The sequence below is a fragment of the Physcomitrium patens genome, chromosome 14 (genome assembly GCF_059467195.1).
Source record: "Physcomitrium patens ecotype Gransden chromosome 14, ASM5946719v1, whole genome shotgun sequence".
Taxonomy (NCBI): Eukaryota; Viridiplantae; Streptophyta; class Bryopsida; order Funariales; family Funariaceae; genus Physcomitrium; species Physcomitrium patens.
The window spans coordinates 12,422,152-12,449,337 of record NC_143423.1 but is presented as its reverse complement, the minus strand read 5'-3'; the positions used below and the strand labels follow the sequence as shown (position 1 = coordinate 12,449,337).

General features: G+C 33.5%; 1 protein-coding gene and 1 pseudogene across 2 annotated transcripts; both read left to right on the top strand.

Annotated features, from left to right (window-relative positions):
* The first annotated feature begins 10,727 nt into the window (after positions 1-10,727).
* On the top strand, positions 10,728-13,360 carry LOC112291165 (expansin-A4). The gene has a single exon (XM_024538245.3). The coding sequence runs from the start codon at positions 12,185-12,187 to the stop codon at positions 12,968-12,970; it is 786 nt and encodes a 261-aa protein (XP_024394013.1). The 5' UTR covers positions 10,728-12,184; the 3' UTR covers positions 12,971-13,360.
* Positions 13,361-21,369: 8,009 nt separating this feature from the next.
* On the top strand, positions 21,370-22,525 carry LOC149987858 (expansin-A4-like; annotated as a pseudogene). The gene has a single exon (XR_016506380.1). The product of XR_016506380.1 is annotated as an expansin-A4-like (transcript).
* The last annotated feature ends 4,661 nt before the right edge of the window (positions 22,526-27,186 follow it).

The following is a 27,186-nucleotide window of genomic DNA, read 5'->3' as shown; positions in this document are numbered from 1 at the left end:
TTCCTTGCCGTATCATATTATTAAATTCATTGCAATCTTTTCTAGTGTGTGAAGCATCATCACATCAAATGCATCTTTGTACATATCCTTGTTTTGAAACATTCTTCGAATTATTTATAGAAGTATTCTCTTCAAGTCTTTCCAATTTGATTTGAAGATCTCGCATTCCTCGTATAATTTCTTCCATACCCATATCTGCTTTCTTTGATAAGGATGTCGAAGGTTGAACTGTAGGCATTGTTAGTGGTGTTGTACATACTGGAGCTTTGGGTGCTTGTACTGTTTTTGGAATATTGCTCCTATCCTTCCTCCTTTCTCTTTTTGCAAGCAATCCCACCGTATCTTCAACGTTCTTCCACTTTGTTGTCAATCCTTCATCTTCTTCTTTGTCTTCAAGAAGGAGTTCCAATTTTCCTTGCAATTCTCTATCACCAGCTTGAAGAAATAGATCAACTTTATTCGGCTCCAATGTCAATTTTTCTACCTTCAATAATTGAGAGTATTGTCTCTCAAATTCCCTTAGTAGCTCTGTTGCTTGTAAATTCTTATTGGGCCGTTCAATCCATTCCAGAAACAGCTTCTTAGTAACGTGATCAGCATCTTCCAAGAAATATTCGTCTTTCAATGCATATGAAAAAACCTCCCATGAATTCCCATAACGATCCGTAATCAATGTAATGTGGTCTCTTATCTCCGGTATCATAGCAAGTCCAAATAATTCAACCATTTTCTTCTGAGAAACCTGATTTAATTCCATTTCACGAACATAACATCTTAAATACCTTAAAATATTCCTCCCATCAAATTGATCAATTTTATTGACCATTGCTTGCAATGCTTTGGTTGCCAAAGCTTCCTTTCGATCATTGCTTTGCTGTTGTTGCATTGATAATGAGAAGGCTTGAAACATACTAGCAATAGATGGATCTATGTGCATACCTTGTCCTTTAGAAGAACCCCCACCAGAAACTCCTCCCAAAGTTCCTTCAAAATTTTTATTTTCGTTTTCCATAAAATAAAAATAAAATCAAACAAAATCCAATACCTTCCACCTCAAGCTTTCATGTCGGGTTCATCACTTTTGTCGTATTACGTGCTTTCATGCTCGAGAACACGTCGGGCATCTGGCTGTAGAAGGTAGTATGGAGATTCGCCAATAGTCAAGCAGTCTATCAGTTTTTGACTGTTGGAATATAAGCGACTGCAAGAATACACCATAAATCTATACGGATGCCCTTTGACTGCTCGCCAAAGTCCTTTTTGCCCCAGTCCGTAGGTCTCTAGATGTTACAGAGAACCCCGAACAACCCAATCTGCTAATCTTCGATACCGCTTTATACTCACAATCTTGTATCCACTGACTGTCTCATTAAATTAATTCAATAAATTTCATTCACTCCGCATACTCAATCCTATAGACACCCTTTTAATTCTTCATCACAGACGTAACTCGATTTCACAAAACAGTCAAGAGTAATCAAACCCACTTCATTAAAAATCCCGATTCACTATTACAACACTGACTTCAACAACGATTGCCTCAGTCTTTCCAAAACCCTATGAAGAAAAAAACCCAATTCTCTATCTTTTTTTTTCCGCCCGAAGCATGAAGCTCTCTCTGATCCTTCAAAAAAAAAAAAAAAAAAAAACTCTCTAAAAAAACCTCTCCCTTCAAACTTATTTCTTAACCTTAATTCTGAATTTCTTCAATCCTCCGTCTTGGATCCGAAATTGGCTCCCACCATCAGAGCTTGGATCCGAAATTGGCTCTCGCCGTCAGAGCTTTGATCCAAAATTGGCTCTCACCGTCAGAGCTTTCTCCTCCGTTTTTACCTTTAAGAGATCTTTTTATCGAAAACAACGTTCCCTGAAACGGCACAGAGAATAGGACAGCCTGAAACAGAATCGAAACCCCCATAATTGGGACTACATTGAGTCGCCCGACCAATTCAGGTCTCATATTGGCTAAGAGTCCAATAGTAAGACCCGGATGTTCCCGTAATTGGATCAAATTGGTCCTTCGCGTCAGATTGGCTGAGGTCTGTAGTAAGACCTGGATTTTCTCGTAATTAGACTGCATTGGGTTGTCCGACCAATTCAGGTCTCATATTGGGTAAGAGAACCCGGATTGGATTCTTGAAATTAGATCCAATTGGCTCTTCTAACCAGGCTCATCCGTCATGTGAATTCGTCCTTTTCCTTCCTGCTGACTCCTGTTATTGGAATCGAACGGAGCATTTCAGTATGCCCAGGCTGACTGTAACGGGGTGACTGAACCTGGCCACTCAATATTTGCACTGGAGTTGTTCGTTGCTCCCAATATTCGAGGTAACTGAATATTAATAAAAGTCCCCTTTCTTTATATTTTCACGGTATACTCGTGTTACAACACGACAACGTGTCTCTTCTTGAACCATACAAGATATTGGACATACCAAGAAGACGATAAGCTCCACCTCCTCTTATATAAGTGAAGAATAATAAAAAATTTGAAATAGAAGAAGTCTTAGATTCAAGGCGGCACCGAAATAAATTAGAATATCTTGTCTATTGGTATGGATATGATATTAGTGAACGCAGATGGAAGCCAATAAAGAATCTTACAAATGCAACAAAGGTGATAGAGGCTTTTCATCGATGACATCCATCAAAATCAAGATAAAAATCTTCTTTATAAAAGAAACAACATCTAGACAAGATAACATTCTACTTTCAATCTTTGTTCATAACTTCTTTGTAGTTGTGATGCTCAAGAAATAGATAACCAACAACCAGCGGATTTGACTCAAGAGCCTTCATTTGCTGACCTGTCGATTGAGACATTACGATTGTCACAGCCTTTAAGATGATGCAATCGAGATGAAGATCTTCAAGAATGACATCTTCTTCTTGGAATAGATGGAGAGATACAACACATTTGGTATCACAACCTTCGAAAGGACTCCCAATATTTGGTGATTTTACTAGAGGTATGAACAACTCCTAATGGTGTTCCAAATATTTTATTCGAAGGAAGTTATGAAGGCCTCAACAATGATCAAATAATTGGGTGGTCTTTCCACTCTGGTATGGGATACTACCAATGGTTGAGAGGCCCTATCAATCATCTTCGAAGAGAATAAAGATCAGAGTATGTGGCAAATATATTTCGTCGCATCATAGATTTCCTCAACTTATGATGATCGCTCCTCATGGAACTTGTCCCTAGAAAGGAGGGAAATGTCACGGACATATTCATGTAAGCTAGTAATTACATATACAAATATGTAGAAGTAAGTAAAAGTAAGTTAATTCTATACTATTTGATATAGAAGCTTCTTAGAAGCTTCATAGACATTGCTTTGACTTCATAGGTGTCTTTAATTGACTTTTTGGATTAAAAACGTGGTCAGCAAGTTGGCCATGTGCCACACATATTGTGAGCTTGAAGACCAAGCTAACTATGTGGCCCACATGTAGAAAAACTTGCCTTGTAAGTCAAGGCATGTGTCCTACAAAGTCAACACATATTAGAGGTCCTATAGAACGTCACCATGTAGGACCTAGTTAGATCATATATATAGAGATAAGAGTGAAGCTTTCTTCATTCTTGTCAACTCCTTTCTTACTTCCAGTCTAGTTTCAAGGATCTATAGTTTTTCTTGTCTTTTGACAATAGCCATTCTAGTTTCTCTTTCAATATACATACTTATTTATTTACATTTTGTTAATTTTTCTTTGAGTAAAGGCTCACTTGTTTGAATTACTTTTTCATCGAGTGTCAAAGATAAGAACTCGATGAAAATATAGATCAGACAAGTGAGCCTTCACTCAAAGAAAGGTAACAAAATTTTAATAAATAAATATGTATATTGAAAGAAAAACTGGAATGGCTATTGCCAAAAGACAAGAAAACTAGAGACCCTTGAAACTAGACTGGAAGCAAGAAAAGAGTTGACAAGAGTGAAAACGCCTTCACTCTTGTCTCTATATATACTATCTAATAAGGTGCTATATGGCAACGTTCTATAGGACCTCTAATATTTGTTGACTTTGTAGAACACATGCCTTGACTTACAAGGCAAGTTTTTTTACGTGTGGGCCACATAGTTAGCTTGATCTTCAAGCTAACAACATGTGTGGCACATGGCCAACTTATTGACCACGTTTCTAATCCAAAAAGTCAATTAAAAATACCTATGAAGTCAAAGCAGCATCTATAAAGCTTCTAGGAAGCTTTCATATTAAATACTATAGAATTAATTTAGCTTTACCTACTTTTACTTACTTCTACCTATTTGTATATGTAATTACTAGCTTACATGATTATGTCCATGACATTATCCCTCCTTCTAGGGACAAGTTCCATGAGGAGTGGTCATCATATGTTGAGAAAATCTATGATGCGACGAATTGTATTTGCTACATACTCTGATCTTTGTTCTCTTCGAAGATGATTGATAGGGCCTCTCAACCATCGGTAGTGTCCCATACCAGGGCGCGAAGACCACCGAGTTATTTGATTATTGTTGAGGCCTTGATAACTTCTTTCGAATAGAATATTTGGAACACCATCAGGAATTGTTCCTACCTCTAGCACAATCACCAAACATCGGGAGTCCCTTCCCAAATCGTGATATCAAACGCATTATATCTCGCCATCTATTCAAAGAAGAACATGTCGTTCTTGAAGATCTTCACCTCGATTGCGTTGTCTTGAAGGTTAAGACAATTGTAATGTCTTGTCTGGAAGGTCAGCAAATGAAGGCTCTTGAGTTGAATCCATTGGTTGTTGATTCTCCATCTCCTGAGCATCACAACTACAAAGAAGCTACGAACAAGAATTGAAAGTAGAATGTTATCTTGCCTAGATGTTGTTTCTTTTATAAAGAAGGTTTTCATCTTGATTTTGATGGATGTTGTCGATGAAAAGCCTCCACCGCCTTGGCTGCATTTGTAAGATTCTTTATTGGCTCCCATGTGCATTCACTAAAACCATATCCGTGCCAATGGACAAGATATTCTAATTTATTTCAGCACCGCCTTGAATCTAAGACTTCTTCTACTTCAAACTCTTCATTATTGTCTACTTCTATAGAAGGAGGTGGAGCTTGTCATCTTCTTGGTATATCCACTGTCTTGTATGGTTTAAGAAGAGATATGTGGAATATCGGATGGATTTTCATTGACTTTGGTAGATGTAAACGATATGCAACTGGATTGATTTGTGCAGAAATAGAAAATGGTCCTAGTCTTCGATAGTCCAACTTGTCACAAGGACAAGTGGTCTTGATATTGGGACGAAGTAGCCATATCTTATCACCCAAGACGAATGATGGTTGTTCCTTTTGATAGACATCCGCATTGACCTTTTGTTGTTCTTGAGCTTCTTTTAACTGCGCCTTCATTGTTACATGTAGCTCTGATAAATGAATTGCTAAATCTTTCGTAGCAAGATTATCAACTTTTAAAAAGTCAATAGTATCAAGTCATAGATGATAACCATAATTAGCAAAGAAAGGTGTTTGTTTTGTAGAAAAATGTACCATATTATTGTAAGCAAACTCTGCCAATGACAAAAGAGTTGTCCAATCATCTTGTTGGTAATTAATGGTACATCTTAAATATTGCTCCAAAACTTGATTAACACGCTCCGTTTGTCCATCAGTTTCAGGATGGAATGTCGAAGATAGTTTTATATCCACTTTAAGAATCTTGAAAAGAGTTTGCCAAAATCTTGATATAAATTGAGTTCTCCTGTCTAATATAATATCCTTGGGTAATCCATGATAGCGATAGATATTGTAAAGAAAGAGTTTAGTTGTTTGTTCACCTATGATAGATTTTGTACATCATACAAAATGTGCCATCTTGGTAAAATGATCTACTATCACGAATATAGAGTCATAAAAACCTGAGATTAGAAGATCCATGATGAAGTCCATAGAAACAGAAGACCATAGTTGTTCTGGAATGGATAATGGTTGAAGAAGTCCAAAAGGTTGAAGACGAGGAGTTTTCGATCTTCAGCAAATATCACACGATTGTACAAAGTCTTTAACTGCCTTCCACATTTGAGGCCACCAAAAATCCCTAGATATTAGCTCCAAAGTCTTATTATATCCAAAATGTCCTGCTGTTGGGAAGTCCTGACGAGCTTGAAGAATACGTAAACGTGCTTCTCCTTCTGGAACATATAGGCATCCTTCGAAATAGAGTAGGTTGTTCTTGAATTCAAATTTAGAGGGATCATGAGATTTAGAAGAATTATTCTTGATATCATGAACAAGAGGGTCTAAAGACATACTTAACTAGACTTGCTTAAGAAAAGTTAAATCAACAGTTAATGTTGATTTTATTGCTCGCAGATGAAATTGCTCCAACTTCAAGAGAACCATTCTTTGTTGCTCAAAAGCTGCATTTCCTTCTTTTGGTGCAAGATAAGAACGTCTAGACAAGACATCGGACAAACCTTATTATTTTTCTGGCCGATAAGTAATATTGAACTCGAATCTTGATAAAGACATGCTCTAACAAGCTTGGCGATAATTTAATATGTGTGCTGACATAAAATATTCGAGGTTCTTGTGATCCGTATACATGGTGACTCGACTGGAAGCGCCTTCTAGATAATGACGCCATTCTTAAAAAGAATCCACAATTGCAAGAAGTTCTTTGTCGTGGATCTCATAATTGATTTCTGCAGCTGTGAATTTTCTTGAATGAAAGGCTACTGGATGAAGTTTGTCATCTGTTCCCATTTGTGATAAAACTGCATCCAGAGCAAAGTCTGATGCATCTGTTTCCACAAAAAATGCTTTGAAAAAATCAACACGATACAAGATTGGTGCAGAAACAAACGTTGTCTTCAAAGATTCAAAAGCAACTTCCGCTTCTTGATTCCATTGGAGTTTGTCTTTACGAGTCAAACGTGTAAGTGGAGCTGCAACTCGAGAGAAGTCCTTGATAAAGATTCGATAGTAGTTGGTAAATGCCAAAAAACATTGGACATCTCTTACCATTTTTGGGATCTTCCAGTCTATAATAGTTTGAACTTTCTTAGGATCTATCATAAGTCCATCATTTGAAATGATATAACCTAAGAAATCGACTTGAATAGTGTGGAACACACACTTTTCTATCTTGGCATAGAATCCTCCATCTCTTAATTTCTATAACACACGAGGAATATGAAAATCATGTTCTTCTGGATTCTTAGAATAGATCAAGATGTCGTCTAGATAACAGACCACAAAATCGTCCAAAAACTCTCGAAAAATATTATTCATTAGATGTTGAAAAGCTGCTGGTGCATTTGTAAGTCCAAAAGGCATGACATTTTATTCAAAATATCCATACCTAGTTCGAAACGCAGTCTTCCATTCATCTCCATCTTTCAGGCGTACTGGATTGTATGCTCTCCGAAGATCTATTTTTGTATAGATCTTAGTTTGATTCAGCTGATCAAGAAGTCCAGATATTAAAGGTAGTGGATATCTGTTCGTGATGGTAATCTTGTTGAGTCCTCGATAATCAACACACATCCGCAATGATCCATCTTTTCTCTTCACAAATAGAATTAGAGGTCCTGCTGGAGATTTAGAATGGCATATGAAATTCTTGGCTAGATTTTCTTCATTATACTCCTTGAGTTCAGCCAACTCATTTTGTGATAAACTGTAGATTGGTTTGAATGGAGGTTGTGCTCCTTCTTGAAGGTCAATTGAACAATCATAGGGACGATGTTCCGGGAGTGTATCCGCATTCTTTTTTTCAAATACATCTTGAAATTCTTGATATTGGCTTGGAATGTCACTTGAAGTCTTTTTACCAGTAGAAATAATATATGGTGATTCTTTCATAGCAGCATGCAGAAAGCTTTTGTACCTATAAATACGAGTTTAATTGAATTGGACTTATGACTTTTACTTGATTAACTACACTATTAGTTATACTTTTAGAGAAAGTAAGAGTTCGAGAAATCCAGTCTATTTGAGGGTTGTATTTTTCTAACCACGATAAACCTAAAATGACTGGATTAGAGGGAGATCTAATGATATTAAATACTACAAAACTATTATGACCATTGATTATTACTTCTATAGAAAGGATTTCGTGAGTAATATCTCCAAAAGATAATGGACGACCATCTATGACTTCTACATGAACAAGTTTAGTTTTCTTTACTAAAGATATGCTATGTCTTTTAGTAAATTGTTCATCTAAAAAACACGCTGAGGCTCCTGAATCTAACAAGATAGAGACTTTGTAATGTTTAGGTCCTAAAATAATATTAAATATAAAACATACAAAAGGCTCTGAGGAGAAAATAGGACCTTTACTAGATGTTGTGCAAGATTCCAGCCGCACGGTCCCTATTGTAGCTGGACAAACTCGTTTTCCGACATATTGTCTTCTTTCACAGCCATACTTCTCATTTTGTGATTGTGTCGTTTCTTTGGACAATGTTGAGTAGTGTGCTTTGGTTCTCCACAATATAAACATAATCCTTCTTGACGACGACGAGTCTTTTCTTGCTTAGTAAGAAATTTGAAACGTACTGCATCAATTTGCATATCCTCTACTTCCAAATGTATGTGTTGAAGAGGTGTTGGTGTTGCCATTGAATTATAGTAACATTGAGGTCCACTTGTACGGTTCTCAGATCGAAATGCAAAAAGGTGATTGTCACACTTCACAGCAAAGTCAATTGCTTGACTCAATGTTTGAGGATCAGGTAAGTTGAGCATTAATTTTTTTACCTCATATTGTAATCCATAGAGAAATTGGCTAATAAGTGCAGCATCATCCCACTTGATATCAGTTGCAAGTTGTCAAAATTGTGAAGCATATAACATTATTGATCGATTGCCTTGTCGTAAAATACAGATCTTATTGGTTGCAATATGAATTGCATCATGTTCTCCATACATGGATCGAAACTCCACCATAAAAGCCTCTAGATTATTCAATATTGAATCTCGTCGTTCAAAAAAAGATGAAAACCACGATAAAGCTGAACTTGAAAGAAGCGTACCAATGAATCTAACTTGCGATCCTGGAGTTGGATAGCTTTGGGGTTGAAGTTCAATGATAAATTGCACTTGATTGATAAATCCTCGAAACTTGGATCTCGTGCCATCAAACTTCTCGGATAGGGCAATTCTTGGTTCTCTAACATTTGAAGGGCGTTCCACCATAGGAGAAAGAACATGGTTTGGTGCAAACGTTGAAGTAGCTCCAACCATTTCTATATCTTCACTTCCTGCCAATCTTGTTGCTCCTTGTGGTGGTAAATTGAGTTGATGTATCGCAAGCATTAACTCCCTTAATTGCTCTTGCATTTGTGTCATTGCACTCTTCATTTCAACAAGTTCTGCCATGATAACACTTAGAAGAGAGAAGATGTCTAATATCGCTCAAGACAAATAGAAGAGAGGACTTGAGAACAAAGAAAATACTAAAGACAATATCAACTTAGAAAAGGGTAATCCGTAACTTCTAATATGCTTATATCTTATCAAGAAAAAGGGATAATCCACTCTTAATCAAGATTAGACAAAGCTCTGATATTGTAGGTGTACTCTTGTCAATCTGTCAAGGACAAGAACTCGATGAAAAAACAATTCAGACAAGTGAGCCTTCACTCAAAGAAAAGTAACAAAATATAAATAAATAAGTATGTATATTGAAAGAGAAACTAGAATGGCTATTACCAAAAGACAAGAAAAACTATAGACCCTTGAAACTAGACTGGAAGCAAGAAAGGAGTTGACAAGAGTGAAGACGCCTTCACTCTTGTCTCTATATATACTATCTAACTAGGGGCTACGTGGCAACGTTCTATACGACCTTCAATATATGTTGACTTTGTAGAACACATGCCTTGACTTACAGGGCAAGTTTTTCTATGTGTAGGCCACATAGTTAGGTTGATCTTCAAGCTAACAACATGTGTAGCACATGGCCAACTTGTTGACCACGTTAATAATCCAAAAAGTCAATTAAAGATACCTATGAAGTCAAAACAGCTTCTATGAAGCTTCTAGGAAGCTTTTATATTAAATACTATAGAATTAACTTACTTTTATCTACTTTTACTTACTTCTACCTATTTGTATATGTAATTACTAGCTTACATGATTATGTCCGTGACATCGAGTTCTTGTCCTTGATACCTACACGTAGAAAAACTTACCTTGTAAGTCAAGGCAAGTGTCCTACAAAGTCAACACATATTGGAGGTCTTATAGAACGTCGCCATATAGCCCCTAGTTAGATAGTATATATAGAGACAAGAGTGAAGCCTTCTTCTCTCTTGTCGACTCCTTTCTTATTTCTAGTTTAGTTTCAAGAGTCGTCATGTTTTTTAGTCTTTGGCAATAGCCATTCCAATTCAATATATTATCACCTTTGAGTGATTTCTAAGTATTTTCGAGTGACAGAAGAGTATATTGAGATTATCTTTCTTTGGAGTTCATGTCCTTGATATATATAGAAGTAAGAATGAAGCCTTTTTCATTCTTGTGAATGCCATTTTAGTATTTAGTTTTGTTTCAAGTCTTTTTAATCTTCTTGTCTTTGATAATAGCCATTATAGTTTAATATTATATCATCTTTGAGTGATAATTTAATCTTTTTGAATGATACAAGAATATCTTGATCTTTTAGTTATAAAAGATTCATATCTTTGATAGTCATTGGCAAAAAATATCTATATTTAATTGGTAGATTATTGTAGTCAATTTTGATTAGCGACATGTTACTTATAATGAGGTTGATGGCTTTAATTGTGAGATTGAATGCTACTTTGATTTTGAGAGCAATACATAAATTTTAGTTGACACTGTTAGCATTGCATCTATGCCTCCCAAGTACCATTCCAAAGCTCTATGCTAATTCGTGTATATTACTTAGAAATTCATTTGGTATTGTCTTCAATATTATTTAAATTGATATCTTCATGTCTACTAGTTTGGCTAGATTAAACCTAGGATTCAAAGCTGATGAATACAAGTAATCTATCTACATATACTTGAAGTATGCATTAAGAATTTTGAAATAACAACTTATACTAGCTAGTTACTTGAAAGAAGCTATATTTCATATCATAACCTAATTTCATATGTTCACAGGTTTTCCTAGCTAAGGTTCCAATCTATTCTTGCAAAACCTTTGGTGCTTGCTTTCTTTCCACAAACTATGATATTCGCATACAAATGTTGCTGTTCAATTCTGGATTGGACACAAAACTTATTTTAGATTGCAATGCGTGAAGCTTACAAGCTCACGAGGACTCTTAGCACCAAGGCGGAAGAGCTCGCCGGAGCCTCATTGCTACGGGTCTGCCGTATATTGACATTTGGGTACATGTGAAGTCTGACAAGCTTGGCGATGTAAGCATGCCATTTTGCAAGTCCTGGTATGCAGCCGCCGAGCAAAGAATCTTCATCTGCGGCGTCCGACAGACATGAAGAATCTGCAAATTCTGAAGGTGGCGGTAAACTAACTTGCATTGTCACTGCATCCGCAACCCCTCTTTGCATTCTACTCGAACCTCGCGAAGTTGAATCTCACGTCCGCTTATAATCTGTGCGGCATGAGCCTGTAGAGATCTCCTCGATTTCGCCAAGTTTGCGAACTGAACGACTGCTGCAGCGAGTCAGATGGAATGCGCACAGTTGGCATATATGGTTTGACAACATGGCGACGAGAATGAAATCGGGGTTTCTAATACAAGGTGTGATGTGACTTGCCGAATGCGCCGGTTGGCTACAAATCAGCCTGCGGCTCAGAGCTCAGTGTGCTCTGCTTAGACTAGGCCTGACAGCCCTCGCATTGGGGACAAGGCAATGTGCTTTAACCGGTATGCAATCGCTCAGTACTACCACACCTGTACTTGATGTAATTAGAAGGACGAACTATTCCACGAATACGGGTAAGAAATCGTAGAAGTCCCGCATCCTTCAGGAGAAATGTGGTGGTGTATAAATGCTCCGCTGAGCACTTTGCTTCTTGCGTTCTCGCTACATCTGTTGTAGCATACCGTGATCTCCCTAAGTTCCTTCCAACTGCAGGCCATCTAAATCAAGCAGCCTTGATCATCAGTTCCCGATGTGCGCACCACAGAAACCAAGCCTGTAGACTTCGAGCCCACTCAGATACAGCTTTCCATCTCTGCCCATACTAGCACGACCAGGTGGCCATGAGGACTTCGGCCGTAGTATCCAGCATGAAGGCCGCAGCTTGCGCTGGCGTGGCCGCCTTGATGGCGCTGAGCGTCCTGCCTTGCGTGGTGGGAGCGCCGTACGGGTGGAGTGAGGCGCATATCACGTACTACGGAACAGCTAGTGGCGGTGGCACGCAGGGAGGCGCCTGCGGGTATCCGAACACCTTTGCGATGGGATACGGGGCGATGACCGCAGCGTTGAGTTATCCTCTGTTCCAGGGCGGAAAGGCATGCGGCGGGTGCTATCAGTTGCGGTGCAAGTGGGTGACGCCAACCCGAACCGTGCACAACTGGTGCTGGAGCTACTCTCGCACCATCACCGTGACCGCAACAAACTCGTGCCCTCCAGGGTCGCACGGAGGTTGGTGCAACTGGAGACCTCACTTCGACTTGCCAATGCCTGCTTTCCTGACGCTGGCACGGCGTGAGGGAGGAGTGGCTCCGGTGTATTACAGGAAGGTCCGGTGCGCGAAGCGCGGCGGAATTCGGTTCACCATCGGAGGCAACCCGTACTTCTTGATGATCCTGATTCACAACGTGGGAGGGGCGGGCGATTTGAAGGCAGTGAAGGTCAGGGGAGGAAACGGATATTGGGTGCCCATGTGGCGCAACTGGGGCGCGCTGTGGACATGCAAAACGAGGATGAGCGGAGCATTGTCTTTCCAGATTACGACGGGCGACGGGCGCACTTTGACGACTTACAAAGCCGTGGGCGGGTACTGGAGGTTCGGACAGACCTGGGAAGGATCCCAGTTCAGGTAGGTAGATTGTAGCGGACCTCGACGCTGAGCGCAGCATCGGTGGCAACAGTCGCTGTGATCGATGGGAACATGGCGTCGCTCCGCGGTCCGAGATGTGCGTGCGAGTATAGGTCGGCCATCCGTCTATGTGAAGCGGATTTCGCTGTCTTCATCGATTGGGAATCAAAGTTGGAGATGTGGAATGTAAGTGTATCGTGAGTGTTCATTCTTGGAAGCGCGAGCAGGTAGAACGTTTGAGGGGAATCCTTGGAAGTAGGGAGTTCTGCAGAGCGATTGTAAATGGATTAAATGATTGGGTACTTAGTCTCGTATTCAGGGACATGTATCTGGAATAAAACAGTCAAGCACCTCTGTTTGATTACAGTGGCTCGGATGGCTCAATTCAAGCTTTTGTATTGGTGCGTATGTACGTGAATGCCACAGCCCGGTTTGTTTTGTCGCGTGTTTGTGTGATGTGGTACTTGGCACATGGAGATGGAGTTGGTGGATGCAGAGTTTGTGCACCGTAGTGGCGTGGATGGCAGACAAGTGGGCGGAAGCCGTCCACATTGGGATTCGTTTGATATGTGACTGGGCTGCAATGGTGCGATTGTTAAGTCCCATCTGTCGGTTATGCCACAGTGATTGAATTTCTAGACCGGAAGCTTTGCAGAGTTGTGAAGTGCTGAGGAGGACTGGTATATATTCAGACACATAGGTGGTACACAAGCCCACAAATAGTCTCAATTGAGGGAACCATAAACTGTATTAGAGACATTTGGAATAATCTGCGCAAAGAATGCATCGATAACGTGGTTGGGAAAATATGATATCGAATTGAAACTTGGAAGGAGGGATCGAAAGAGCGTGGGACTTGTGCCCAAACTGAGTCACTTAGAGTAGGTGTGAGATCAGTGCATGACTTGAGAGTGAGGTAGATAGCGATTTTGCAGAACAGGCACCCAGGCCGTAATCTATACGTGTTTACACAAATGTTGGGTACTTGTCTCAAATTTTTTAAACAGATTACTGATGGGCAACCAATTATTATGAGTCCCTATAATAATTCTACAATGGAGGTTTTAAATAAAATCACAAAATCATTTATAAACAATTAGACATGTTAAAAGGTAAGGATATGATAAAATTTTCTTGTTAGAGGAGCCATTAAGATTTTATGTTCATCCAATGCCATGTATCAATTGGTACTTATTGTACATGTTGTGTAAGAAAAATTGGGATTAATTCTTGTAAATTTTATAATTAGAAAGAAAAACTCTGTTCTTGAACTTCAATTTTTTTGTGTTGTTAAGAGAGTGCTAAGGATTTTAATGTTGTTTGAATACCATTTGTGAGGCCAAATTAGCTTTTAGGTCACATCATTAAATGACCTTGCTCTACCTTTGGATCCAAAAATGTCAAATAGCTTGGAACAAGTGAAACTAAAGAAGTTTAAATCTTAAATATTCTATTTGTGGATTTATAAAGTTTTTGTTGGAACTCCTAAAAGTCAAGCGACACACATGTTAGTGAGTCATTAGGATTTGGCCATAAAATCCTTGTGTTGGACCTTGAGAGGAATGGTTGCAAGATTAGTGATATTTTTTTAGTAACACCACTTCAAAAAGTTAATTTGTTTTTAGTATAATATTATTATTTAAAGTTTTAAAAAAACTATAGCATATCACAAGTATTAGGAAAAACATATAATTTTTAAATATATAATTTTTATCTTTTAAAAAAGTATCTTTTATCAATTTATTATAATTATTTTTAAAATGTTCAATAGTTGTTTCTTGCTTTTAATCTTTGTGTTTTTTTTCTTTTTTCTTTTTTCTTTTTTTTTTCTTTTTTTAATATCAATCTAGTTCATATTGTTATTCTTTCATATTTTTTTCTTAAACTTTTGAATCTTATAAAATATAGTAATTTTATTTCTATTATTACTATTTAAATATTTTATTTAAAAGGTAGTATTTTCTATTTTTTATTTTTTATTTTAAATCACTAAAGAACCTTTAAAAATTAAAAAAAATAAAAAATAAAACTTTATGTATTCATTTAATATTGGTTTTGATGATTTGTTTCTTTTGAGAAATTTAATTATTTCTATTTAAAATATTATTTTATCAATATGAATACTTAATTTGATATTATTTTTTTATTTACTATAAATATATATTATTAAATATTATTTAAGATAAAAAAATAAAAATCCAATATTAACTATTATTATTCAAAATATTATAGAAATCACACTTCAAAAATAAAAAATAAAATAAAAAATAAAAAATATAGAAAACATGTTAGATTAAAACATTTTTATTATTATTTAAAAAAATTATATTTTAAAAGTTATAGTGTTAAAGAATTAATAATTACATCTTTCATAAATTTTATAATTTAGATTCTAAATGTGATTTTGTAAGATTTTAATATTTAACCAACCAAACACTAAGATCAAATCACTCAAATAAAAATGATATATCTCTAGCATATTGTACATTAACTTCTTTTTTTAATATTTTTGTTGACATATTACATATATTTGAAGTTATAGGATCTCTTTTCCTCACAATTATAGTTTTAAAATATTTTTAATATTTAAAAATACATTTGAGATAATAAATCAATTTTTTAAGATATTTTTTGTTTTTTTACAATGTAATAAGCAATATTATGTTTTCTAACATCTAGTAGGCTTTTTAAAAATTTTGCATAAAAAGAAGAAATATTTTTCTAATTTGTGGCTTATATGAGATTTTTTAAATTATTATGATGTAGTTGAATATATAACATGACATCTAAAAGGTAGATCAATTTGAGCTTATTACATTTATAAGAATAGAAGATAATGTTTCTGAAAAATTCTAACATCAGATGTTAGAAGAAGCTATTGGCTTTCAATTAGTAACAACATATTGTAGACCTCTCTTCTAAAGCAAGGTCAATTTTTCATTATTAGTTTATTTTAAAAATCTGTTTATACTATTTTATAAAATATTTTTCCAATATTAAATTTTTACACTTATTCAATGTATTCATTGTGAGGTGTTTGGAGATGTAAATTTATTCTTTTTGCAATTATTCAATATTTTATTGGAATTTAGCATCTGGGTAGAACTTTTATTCATACTGAACTTTTTTTTTAATTTTTAAAAATTTCATTTAATTCTTTTATCTACACATTCTTCTACACTATAAGGTGGTTAAAGTATGAGTTATTATCCAAAACTTTATGATTTAAATAATCTCTATTTTTTTACTAATACGAATGTGATTTCAAACTAATAAAACTAAAATATTTATTTTCAAATTTCGTTATAAATCTTTGATTTATTTTTGTTTTTATTTTTTAAGAATATACATTAGAAAATTGTGATGTCTAGTTTTATTATACTTTAAAGCTATATTGACTACACTTGGCCTAATTTCATATGCCTTGTTCTTGTTAAGCAAATAAGACAATGTTGGAGTAATTTATACACCTATTCTACTACTATATGTATTAAAATTCACTACAAACTGGTTTTGAGTAAAATATTATTATTTTTAAAATAAAATATATTTCTCAAAAATAATTATTTATGATTATTAAAATCTGTATATTGTTTTTTTTAAATGGTGATGTTAAAAATATTGTAGATTAATATTTAAAACATGATCTATATATATATATATATATATATATACTTGTGTCTAACTTTTTCGGATTATTAAAATCTTGTATATTTTTTAAGTTATTAATCAATTTTATAATGATTTTTAGTGGTTTTTATAATTATAAAGTAGAATTACTTTTTTCTTATACAGTAACATCAAATATAATGCATATACTACATTGTTTGTTTTCTTAATCCATTTTGTTTTATACATTTAGATATTTATTTTTAAAAAAAGCCACATTTTGTATAAGACATTTTAATGTTAAATAAAAAAAACAACAAAAAACAAAAAAAAGAAAACAAAAAACCAAACAAATAAACAATCAAACAAACAAAATAAAATATACAAAAAAAAAAAAAAAAAAAAAAAAAAAAAATTGGATGTTTTGTTATTTCCAAATATTTTGAAATTATAAATTCTTTTATTTTAGCATTAATTATATAATTTTACATTAAATCTTTTATTTTTAATTATATAATACAATGGCCTTCTTAGTAGCTAATATATTTATACTTATTTCTATATTTAAATAATATATCTTCTTTATTTTTTTATTTTTTAAATTAGAACATCAATATATATTTTTAAATATTTTTTTAATTATTTTTTGTTCTCTAAATATGATAAATTTTTTTAAAAATAGGTTTTAAAATTTACTTAAATAAAAATTGTTCTAAAAAAATTATTATTTTTTTGGCATTATAAAATATAACTATTGCATTGAAAAATATTAGTTGGAATTTTTTAAAACTTATATTTTATAATTTTTATTAAAATCACTTTTCATCTTTTAAGACTTGAATAAATGTCAAGAATTATTGTTTTATTATTTTATCTCAATACATAAAAATACTTCACTTTAAATAATTTTTGAATTATATCTTTATTTTTTGTAACAAGTTTAAATAATCTATAGCCAAAATATCTTTCTATAAACTTATTCTTTCTATTTTTATATATTTTAGCAATATATATTAACAAAAATCTTCAAATTCTAAAATACTATAGATGTTAATTATGACATTAAGTTTTAATATGAGTAATCAACATGTAAATATTGTATATTACAATTTTACATTCTAATATTATGTAATATAATTAATTTAAAATAATCTCTTATATGATATTTTTTTTTAATAATTTTTAAAAAATCTATATATCTGTGCTAAAATTCTTTTGTTCTACATGATGGTAGCATGTGAAAGGTTTATGATACTACAAATATAAATTATTTCTACATTTAATGCTATTCACATCAAAAGTCCTTTAATTTTTTACAAAATAATTAAAGAATAAAGTTCTTCATAATGTAGATTACCTAAAAGAGCTAAAAGATATTTAAACTCAAATCATTAATCTCAAATTATTAATCTATACCACTACACTTTTCTTCCAATATTTTAGATACACCCATTATTTAGCTGCTCACACAAATTGATATAACTACCTAATATTCATAGATAATAGATGGATGAAGTTTGACTGCAAGATATATGCATGTTTTATAAAATTGATTTTAACACCACATAACAAGTAGATCATATTCATGTTACTTTCAAATTATGTTGAAGAGTGCAAATTAAAAAAACAAATCATATATAATCCTAAAATATGTTAAAATATCAAGAATATCCTTATATTTTTAATGATAGAAAAGCTATCCCTTATTTTTGTGATAATTATAAAAGTAGCATTAAATTTGATAAGATATATCCATATTCTTGTTTTAGATGAATTTAAGGTCCAAACCACATGTTGTGTAGATGTTAGCATAGCACTTTTTTGCACAATTTGGGCACCTCGTATTAGATGTTGCCACCGCTGCCATAACAATTTTTTTGTTTCAACCTCCAACTTCAAATTAGAGTGGTATAGTGATAGAATGTTGAAAGAGACAAAAATAACTGTAAGTTTATTAAAAATATAGATTTTAGAACAAAAGTACTACAATTTATATAAACTAGTGGCCTAATACACATGAAGGGGGATTATGGTACAAGGATGTGAAGTAGCCAAGAAAGACACATGTAGATATTGCAAGATACTACATGCAATTGGATAATAAAAATATAATTGAAGCTAGGCCAAAAGCAAGCATAGAGGCAATGCATGTGTCCAAGAGTCCTTTCTAATTTGTGGTTCTTGATTGTCTTTCTACTTCAAACACTAGTTTGATCTTAGATTACTTCAATTTTATGGAGTCTCCAAAATTAAACTCATAGTTTGACTTCAAGAGCCACTTAAGTAATAATGACAGTACTAATAAATATTTGCTAGTTGCAAAGAGAGGTTAGAAAGCTTGCAACAGATTTGAGTTGAGTAGTGAATTAAATTAGTTAATATTGATCTCTTAGAGCCTAGTCATTAAGTCATCCAAATTAATTTTGTATAAATTATCTATATAATTATGCAGAAGTATTACAAGCATATATATATATATATATATATGCCAATAATTATCCAAATAAAATAAATAGATAGAAGTAGATAAATGTAGATTAATTTGATAATATTTTGTAGAAGCATCTAAGAAGGCATTGTACTTTGCCCATGCTTTGGCATGTTGCGACTTCATATGCCTTGTAATATTGTCTATGAAGAAAGGAATTGAAAATGTTTTCACTTTCATCATTTGTTTTGCTTATACCCTATGAAATCGACCTCTTCATAGTTGAGCTTCTCACAAAACAAGGACTCCATTGATAGAACTTGGTCAATATTCTTATCTTGTGGATTTGGCACAAGGTTGAACCTCATCTCCACAAAGAATTTCCAAGGGGTCTGCAATTCCTTCACTATGGTGAATTTGACATGCATACTTTGACATGATTGTTGTCACTAGACATTGGTATTTCTCTACATGGATCACATCATGTAGTGCCTCTCTCAATTGTCCAAAAGAATACTGTTGGGGCCTTATTTTAAGGCATTTCACTAAGCTTTTTCTATGAAAATTAAGTTTTTTTTTGGAAAAACCCTAATTTAAAGAGGCTTATTGATAGTCCTACAAAAATCTCCAAAGTTATTGTAATTAGTAAAAAAAAAGAAATTATGATATTTAATAGATGTAAATCTGTAATATAATAGAATTTTTGTTTGGTAAAATAACTAACGATCATACCAAAATTACTAATAACATATGTCTTTGACAATGTAAAAAGTATGTTATCCTTTCATGTATGTTGTCATTACATGTACACAATTTCTATCCAAAGTAAAATATTTAAAGATGAGGATGTTGTTCTAATTGTCTTTATTCAAAACAAAGTTATGAGACCTGACAAAAAAAAAAAAAAAAAAAAAAAAAAACTCTCATTAGATAATTGAGATAATGATTAAGTTGTTTATTGTGATATTACAATTTTAGTTATTGAAGTAAACAAGAACTGTCTTTGCTAATACCACTCAAGAAACCTGTATGGTTCTATTGATATTCAAAGTTATATTATTTATTTTTATTGTTAATTAATTAATTTATTTTTGGACTGATATTTCCTTACAGATTGTTGATTTATGACTTGGCCAATTAAAAAAATCTTGTGTCAAACAACCCTGGTTTGCAATAGTATATGAATAAAATAATTAAAATAATAAGAGAAATAATAACTTATTTTTGAAAAAAAAATACTTTCAATAAAAAAAACATTGAGTAAATTAAAATTATTTTTCTTCAATCTCTCTTGTGTTCAAATTTAAATTATTCTATTGGGATCCATGAAAAAGTTCAGAAGCTCAAGCATCGCATTCACCATGTCTGTATATAAACATCCACAAATCATGTTCATATGAAACATCTACACTAACAGAAGAAAACTTCAAAAAGATTGCAACAGCACTTCCCGGATTGTAGAAGATACACAATTCGGAACGCAGGTAACACACTTTCAAACATGAAAAATATAAGCTTAGAAAAGTCCATTTGAAAAACTAAAATAGAATACACTGTTTGCTACGCACTGCCCCTCCGCTCAGTCAGAAATAAAGTAGTGGGTGAATCCAGAAAGGCTCACAACAGTAATCAGAGTAACCGGTGAAGTGATACTTTCAAATTGTGATAAAGGTGGTAAATAAAAAAAGAGGGGGGGCCGTCGAAACATGACTTAAGGGGGGGAACGGGGGATTGCAAAAATAGGGCGATATCGTCAACTGAAAGGTCCCAAAGGCCGTGAAGGGGAACGAACAAACGAGTGGTGAATCGAGGCGGGTGCAGTGCGCGCTGTGAGCATTCATGGCCTATCTAACATGTCGTTGAGCGATGTGCGATGCCGAGTTTCTAATACAAGGCCGTCTGGGACTTTGTCGAATGCGCCGGTTGGCTACAAATCAGCCTGCTTCTCGGAGCTCAATATGCTCTACTGCAGGTGCAGCCTGACAGCCTTGGCACCGCGGGGGAAGGCAGTTTGCTTTTCCCGGTGTGCGATCGCCAAGTACTTCCGCACCCGTACTTGTTGTAATTAGAGGACGAGCTATTCCCGGATTCTTGGTCAGACATGGTAGAAGCTTCGCATCCTCCGGGAGAAAAATGTGGTGGTGTGCATAAGTGCTGCGCCGAGGCCGTTGGTCTTCGCATTCTTATTGCTTGTGTCGTCACGGACCGTGAAGTCGTTGGATCCCTTCCACCTACAGGGCCAGTACATGAAGCAGGCCTTGATGGTCTCTTCCGGATGAGCGCATCACAGCAACCGAGTCTGTAGACTTCGAGCCCACTCAGACACAGCTTCGCATCTCTGCCCATACTAGCTCGACCAGGTGGCCATGAGGACTTCGGGCGCAGTATCCAGCATGAAGGCCGCAGCTTGCGTTGGCATGGCCGCCTTGATGGCGCTGAGCGTCCTGCCTTGCGTGGTGGGAGCGCCGTACGGGTGGAGTGAGGCGCATATCACGTACTACGGAACAGCTAGTGGCGGTGGCACGCAGGGAGGCGCCTGCGGGTATCCGAACACCTTTGCGATGGGATACGGGGCGATGACCGCAGCGTTGAGTTATCCTCTGTTCCAGGGCGGAAAGGCATGCGGCGGGTGCTATCAGTTGCGGTGCAAGTGGGTGACGCCAACCCGAACCGTGCACAACTGGTGCTGGAGCTACTCTCGCACCATCACCGTGACCGCAACAAACTCGTGCCCTCCAGGGTCGCACGGAGGTTGGTGCAACTGGAGACCTCACTTCGACTTGCCAATGCCTGCTTTCCTGACGCTGGCACGGCGTGAGGAGGAGTGGCTCCGGTGTATTACAGGAAGGTCCGGTGCGCGAAGCGCGGCGGAATTCGGTTCACCATCGGAGGCAACCCGTACTTCTTGATGATCCTGATTCACAACGTGGGAGGGGCGGGCGATTTGAAGGCAGTGAAGGTCAGGGGAGGAAACGGATATTGGGTGCCCATGTGGCGCAACTGGGGCGCGCTGTGGACATGCAAAACGAGGATGAGCGGAGCACTGTCTTTCCAGATTACGACGGGCGACGGGCGCACTTTGACGACTTACAAAGCCGTGGGCGGGTACTGGAGGTTCGGACAGACCTGGGAAGGATCCCAGTTCAGGTAGGTAGATTGTAGCGGACCTCGACGCTGAGCGCAGCATCGGTGGCGACAGTCGCTGCGACTGATGGGGAAATGGCGTCGCTCCGCGGTCCGAGATGGGCGTGCAAAAACTGGACGGCCATCCGTCCGTGCGAAGCGGATCTCGCAGTCATCATGGACGAGACGACAACGTAGAAAGAGTGGGTTAAGTGTACCAATAGTGTTCATTCTGGGGAGCGCAACTAACTGTAGCGGTTTAGGATACTTGGAACCAACGGATTCCGCTGGGCGATTGTAAATGGATTAAATGATTGGGGTACCTAGTCTCGTATTCAGGGACATGTATCTGGAATAAAACAGTCAAGCACCATCGTTTGATAACAGAAGTTTGGAAGACTCGATTGAAGCTTTGTATTGTCGCGTATGTGCGTGGATGTCACAGGTCAAACTGCCTTGTGGCGTGTTGAGGAGGTTTAGAGTGGTGTTCAGCACATGGAGATGGAGCTGGTGAATGCAGAGAAATAACTATGAATGAAACGATACGGTGGCTCAATGCTTTAAATATTAATAGCAATTTGTTAGAAATGTTTTAAATTAAGTTGTTTAAGAAAATTTTTGAAGATACGTTATTGGAATTCGTGTGAAATAGGAAAAATTACATCAAGAATACTTCCATATGGATTTACCTTGTCGTAAAGTAATTTGTATATTCGTATCTTTTATTTGTTTAATTGACAACCAAGTATTACAAAGATTAGTATTATTAAAATTAATAGTTGTTGCTTAAAGGAAACGTTAAAATTAATTTAGTATTTAATACTAGGTTATTTTACTTAGCTGCAATAAAAATGAAAATCATAATTAATTATTATTATTATTATTATTATTCGAATTTTTTCTTTAGATATATTTTTTTAAATTTGAAAATAATATTATATTTTAAATCCATGAAAAAAAAATAATTAGAAATAAATATAAATACGTTGAAAAGATAATATGATTTTAAAATCAATCTTAATAATTATTTATATATTCTATATTTTAATATATATATATATATATATATATATTTATATATTTATATATTTATATATTTTAAATTTTCGTATTTTAGTTATTTTAGATAAAATAAATCATCAATAATCATTAGTAATGTCAAAAGAATAAATCAAAAAGTAAAATATATGACAAAACAAATTGCTTTTATAAACAATTAAAACAAAATAAACTAATTTAAGTGAATGACAATAAATTTAGTTATTTCAACAAAAAATAATTGTATTTCTATTTACTATTCTATAAACATCTAATAAATCAATCAAAAAATAAAATATCTATTATTAGATTATTAAACCCATTATTTTGATATCTTATTTTTAAATGAGTATTTTAATCTTTAAAAACAATACTTGCTCAACCAATCATTAAATATTATCCATTAAAAATTGGAATCATAAACTTCTATAGTTAAAAAAATTATAATCATTTTATTTTAAAAATATTATATTAATAGAAGACAAAATATTATATGTAGTTTTTAAAATATAAGGTGGTTATGGAATTTAATGAAAATATTTATTAAAAAGTACTATTTTAAGCATATTTTTATAGAATTTGGTATATTTTTATATGACATATTATTTGTACAATGAGATATTAATAGAATTTTAAATTTTATTATATTATGAAGTATTTTTTATTTTTATTGAATAATTTTTATTTTTTTATTTATTAAATTGACTGATAACGTCTTTTAGGAGTCAAAACTTATAGACTTATTTTTATAGAGATATAAAATAATTATTAGCCTAATTGATATAAAATTATTAATTTAAAATTTTAATTTATAAGAATTTCAAATTCTATATTATATCAGAATGAAGAAAATATATATGTAAATGTTATTTAAAATTATAAGTTTAAAATAAAACAATTGATTTTAATAAAAATTATAGCTATTTTTGGCCTTCATTGTCAATTGGATGGACAAGCGAGCATGTAAACTAAGTTTTGGAGTAGTTGTATTTTAGGTGTATCATCAACTCTCAACTTGATGATTTAACAATCCTTTATGTTATTTGCAAAGTTTTCTTATAATAATATGGTACATTTTTTTAGGTAACAAATATCTTTTTTTCTAATTATAGTTATTATCCATGACTTCATGTTTTTGTTTGTTCAAAAGTTGATAATTTTTGGAGGTGGATTTGGCAAAAAAAATTATGAGCTACATTCAATAATAAAAGCACACTTAAAAGAAGTTCAAGAACAACAAAAGATTAACATGGATGCCTATCACAAAGAGCAATCTCAATTCCACATTGGCCCCAAGATATGGTTACTTTGTCACAATAGGAAGACTAGCCATCCTTATGAGAAGTTGGATTCCCATAGACTTAGGCCATTTCCTATTTATGATCCAATCTATTTTTTTGTTTATTAATTACATCTATTGGATTTTATGAAGATCCATTCCATATTATAGGAATGTGAAGGTATATTTCACCTTTTAATCCAAATTACAAGATGGCCTCAATTCAAAGTTGCTTGTAATTGGTGGTGTGAAGTAAAGGAAGCAATTAGCAACATCAAAAGAAGTCCAAACATAAAATAAATGAAATCAACAAAATCAAATAATTACACAATCCAAAACTTGGTCACAATCTATTTACTAAATTTTTACCAAATAAAAAGTAAAATAAAAATAAAATTAAAAAATCTATTTTTAGAAATATAATTTTGTTATGTTTCCAATGGTCTAAGAAACATATAAATCCGAGTTACTATAAGTATGTTATGAAGGTTTAAAAATAAATAAGTAAATAAATGAAAAGTTAAGTGAATATATTTTATCTCAAGGGTAATTTGTTTATAGATCAAGGATTTGAGCAACACCAAGGCTCACATGTAGTGTGTATGGATTTCTAAGAGAGGCTACAAGGCTTTAGTCTTATTCTCTTAATTACCTTCAAGATGCTACAATCCATATGGAATTTGTGCACTTCCTTGCTTTCGAAGACTATACTAGCTAATGGTTCTCCTATTTTCTACTAATATATCCAATATTTTTACATTTTTGACTTCACCATGGTGTTCAAAAACACCCAATTAGCCTATGAACCTTACATGGCCTTCAATTCTTGCTCCATTTCTTCATAATGGCTCCCAAAATAATAAAATTCATTTTTATCAAAGTCTTAAAAATTGCTCTAAATTTTTAAAATAAATTCTAAATAAAATTTGAAAAATTTGAAAATAATTTTATAGTAATAATATCAATTTAAGACTATAATTTTTTATCTTGATAATTTTTCATAGTATTAGAATCAATATAAATCCACTATAAATCCTACTTTTTATATAATTAATTAAAAAGACATGAGGTTTTTTTACATGCTTCTTTTAACTACTAATTAATATTTATAGTTTTTTTTATAATTAATACATATAGATAGAAGGCCAATATAAATATTGATCTTAATAAAAAATCTTTAATATTCAATAATAAATAAAAATTCTAAACCAACTAAGATAATTATCTCTAAGACTTATTAAAATTCTATTTCTACAATTAACATTCTAATTTTTATTTTTTAAGGATTTCTATATTATTCAACACATTTTGTGATTTTAAGCATTCTAAATGCATCTTTTTGCCCTAAAATAACTAATGAGTTGATTTTATGACTTACAACATATCTCTTCTTGAGCCATATAAGATAGTGAATATCTCAAGAAGAAGTCAAATGCCACGTCTTCCTATAGAAGTAGATAATAAACAAGAATTTGAGATTGAAGAAGTACTAGATTCAAGGTGGCACTGAAATAGGTTGGAATATCTTGTTCATTGGCATAAATATGATATTAGTGAATGCACATGAGATCCAATAAAGAATCTTGTAAATACAAAAAAAAAAAGTTGAGGCGTTTTATTGATAACATCCATCAAAATTAAGATGAAAAATAGTAAATCTTTGCTATAAAAGAAATAAGATCCAAGAAAAATAATATTCTACCTTCCATCCTTATTTGTAGTTTTTATGTGTTTGTGATTTTAGAGATGAAAAATCAACAACTTATAGATTTAACTCAAAAGCTATGGTTTCTTGACTTATTGGATAAGACATTGTGATTGTTACAACCTTCAAGATGACGTAATTGAGATGAAGATCCTCAAGAATGACATGTTCTTTCTTGAATAGATGGCAAGATACAATATGTTGAGTATCACAACTTTGAAAGAGACTCCCAAAGTTTGGTGGTTTTATTAGAGATTGGAATGACTCTTGGTGATATTCCAAATGTTTTATTTTAAGAGAGTTATGAAGGCCTTAAAAACGATCAAAGAATATAGTAGTCTTCTTGCCCTAATATGTGACACTATCTTTGGCTCAGAGTATTATAGATATCTAATAAGAAGATTTTAGAATCATTCTTAGAATATTCTATTAAATTATAGAAGATTCTATAAGATTCCTAAAATATTTGAAAAGATTGAAAAAGATTTTTAGAAAGTTTTAGAAGGTTTTAAAATATTTCATGCTATTATATTTATAACTTTATAAATTCTAAAATTCTTAGAATACTTCATATTATTATAATAAAAATTATAATATTTCATGCTATTATATTTAAAATTTTCTAAAACTTATGAAATTTTAAAAATAAATTTATAATTTAAATTTTTTTATAAATTATAAAGCACATTTTGATAAAATTTGATATATTTTTTATATCATATATTATTTATATACTGAAATATTAATAGAATTTTAGATTTTATTAAATTATTAAGTATTTTTTAATGAATCCGTGGTCCAAACTCTATTACTTTAGATGTAACTAGGTCTAAAATGTAGTAGATTTGAATTTTTCTTTTGGACTTAGCTTTGATTTAGAAACAACTTCTTAATAACCTTAAATCATAATTAGATTATTACAATTTTTAGCAGATATTTATTTGTAAGTATTAACTTCAAAAATAATTTTCTTTGCATTTAAATTGATAAGTTTCAATCACAATTTATGCTAATTTTAATTTTTTACTAACTAATAAT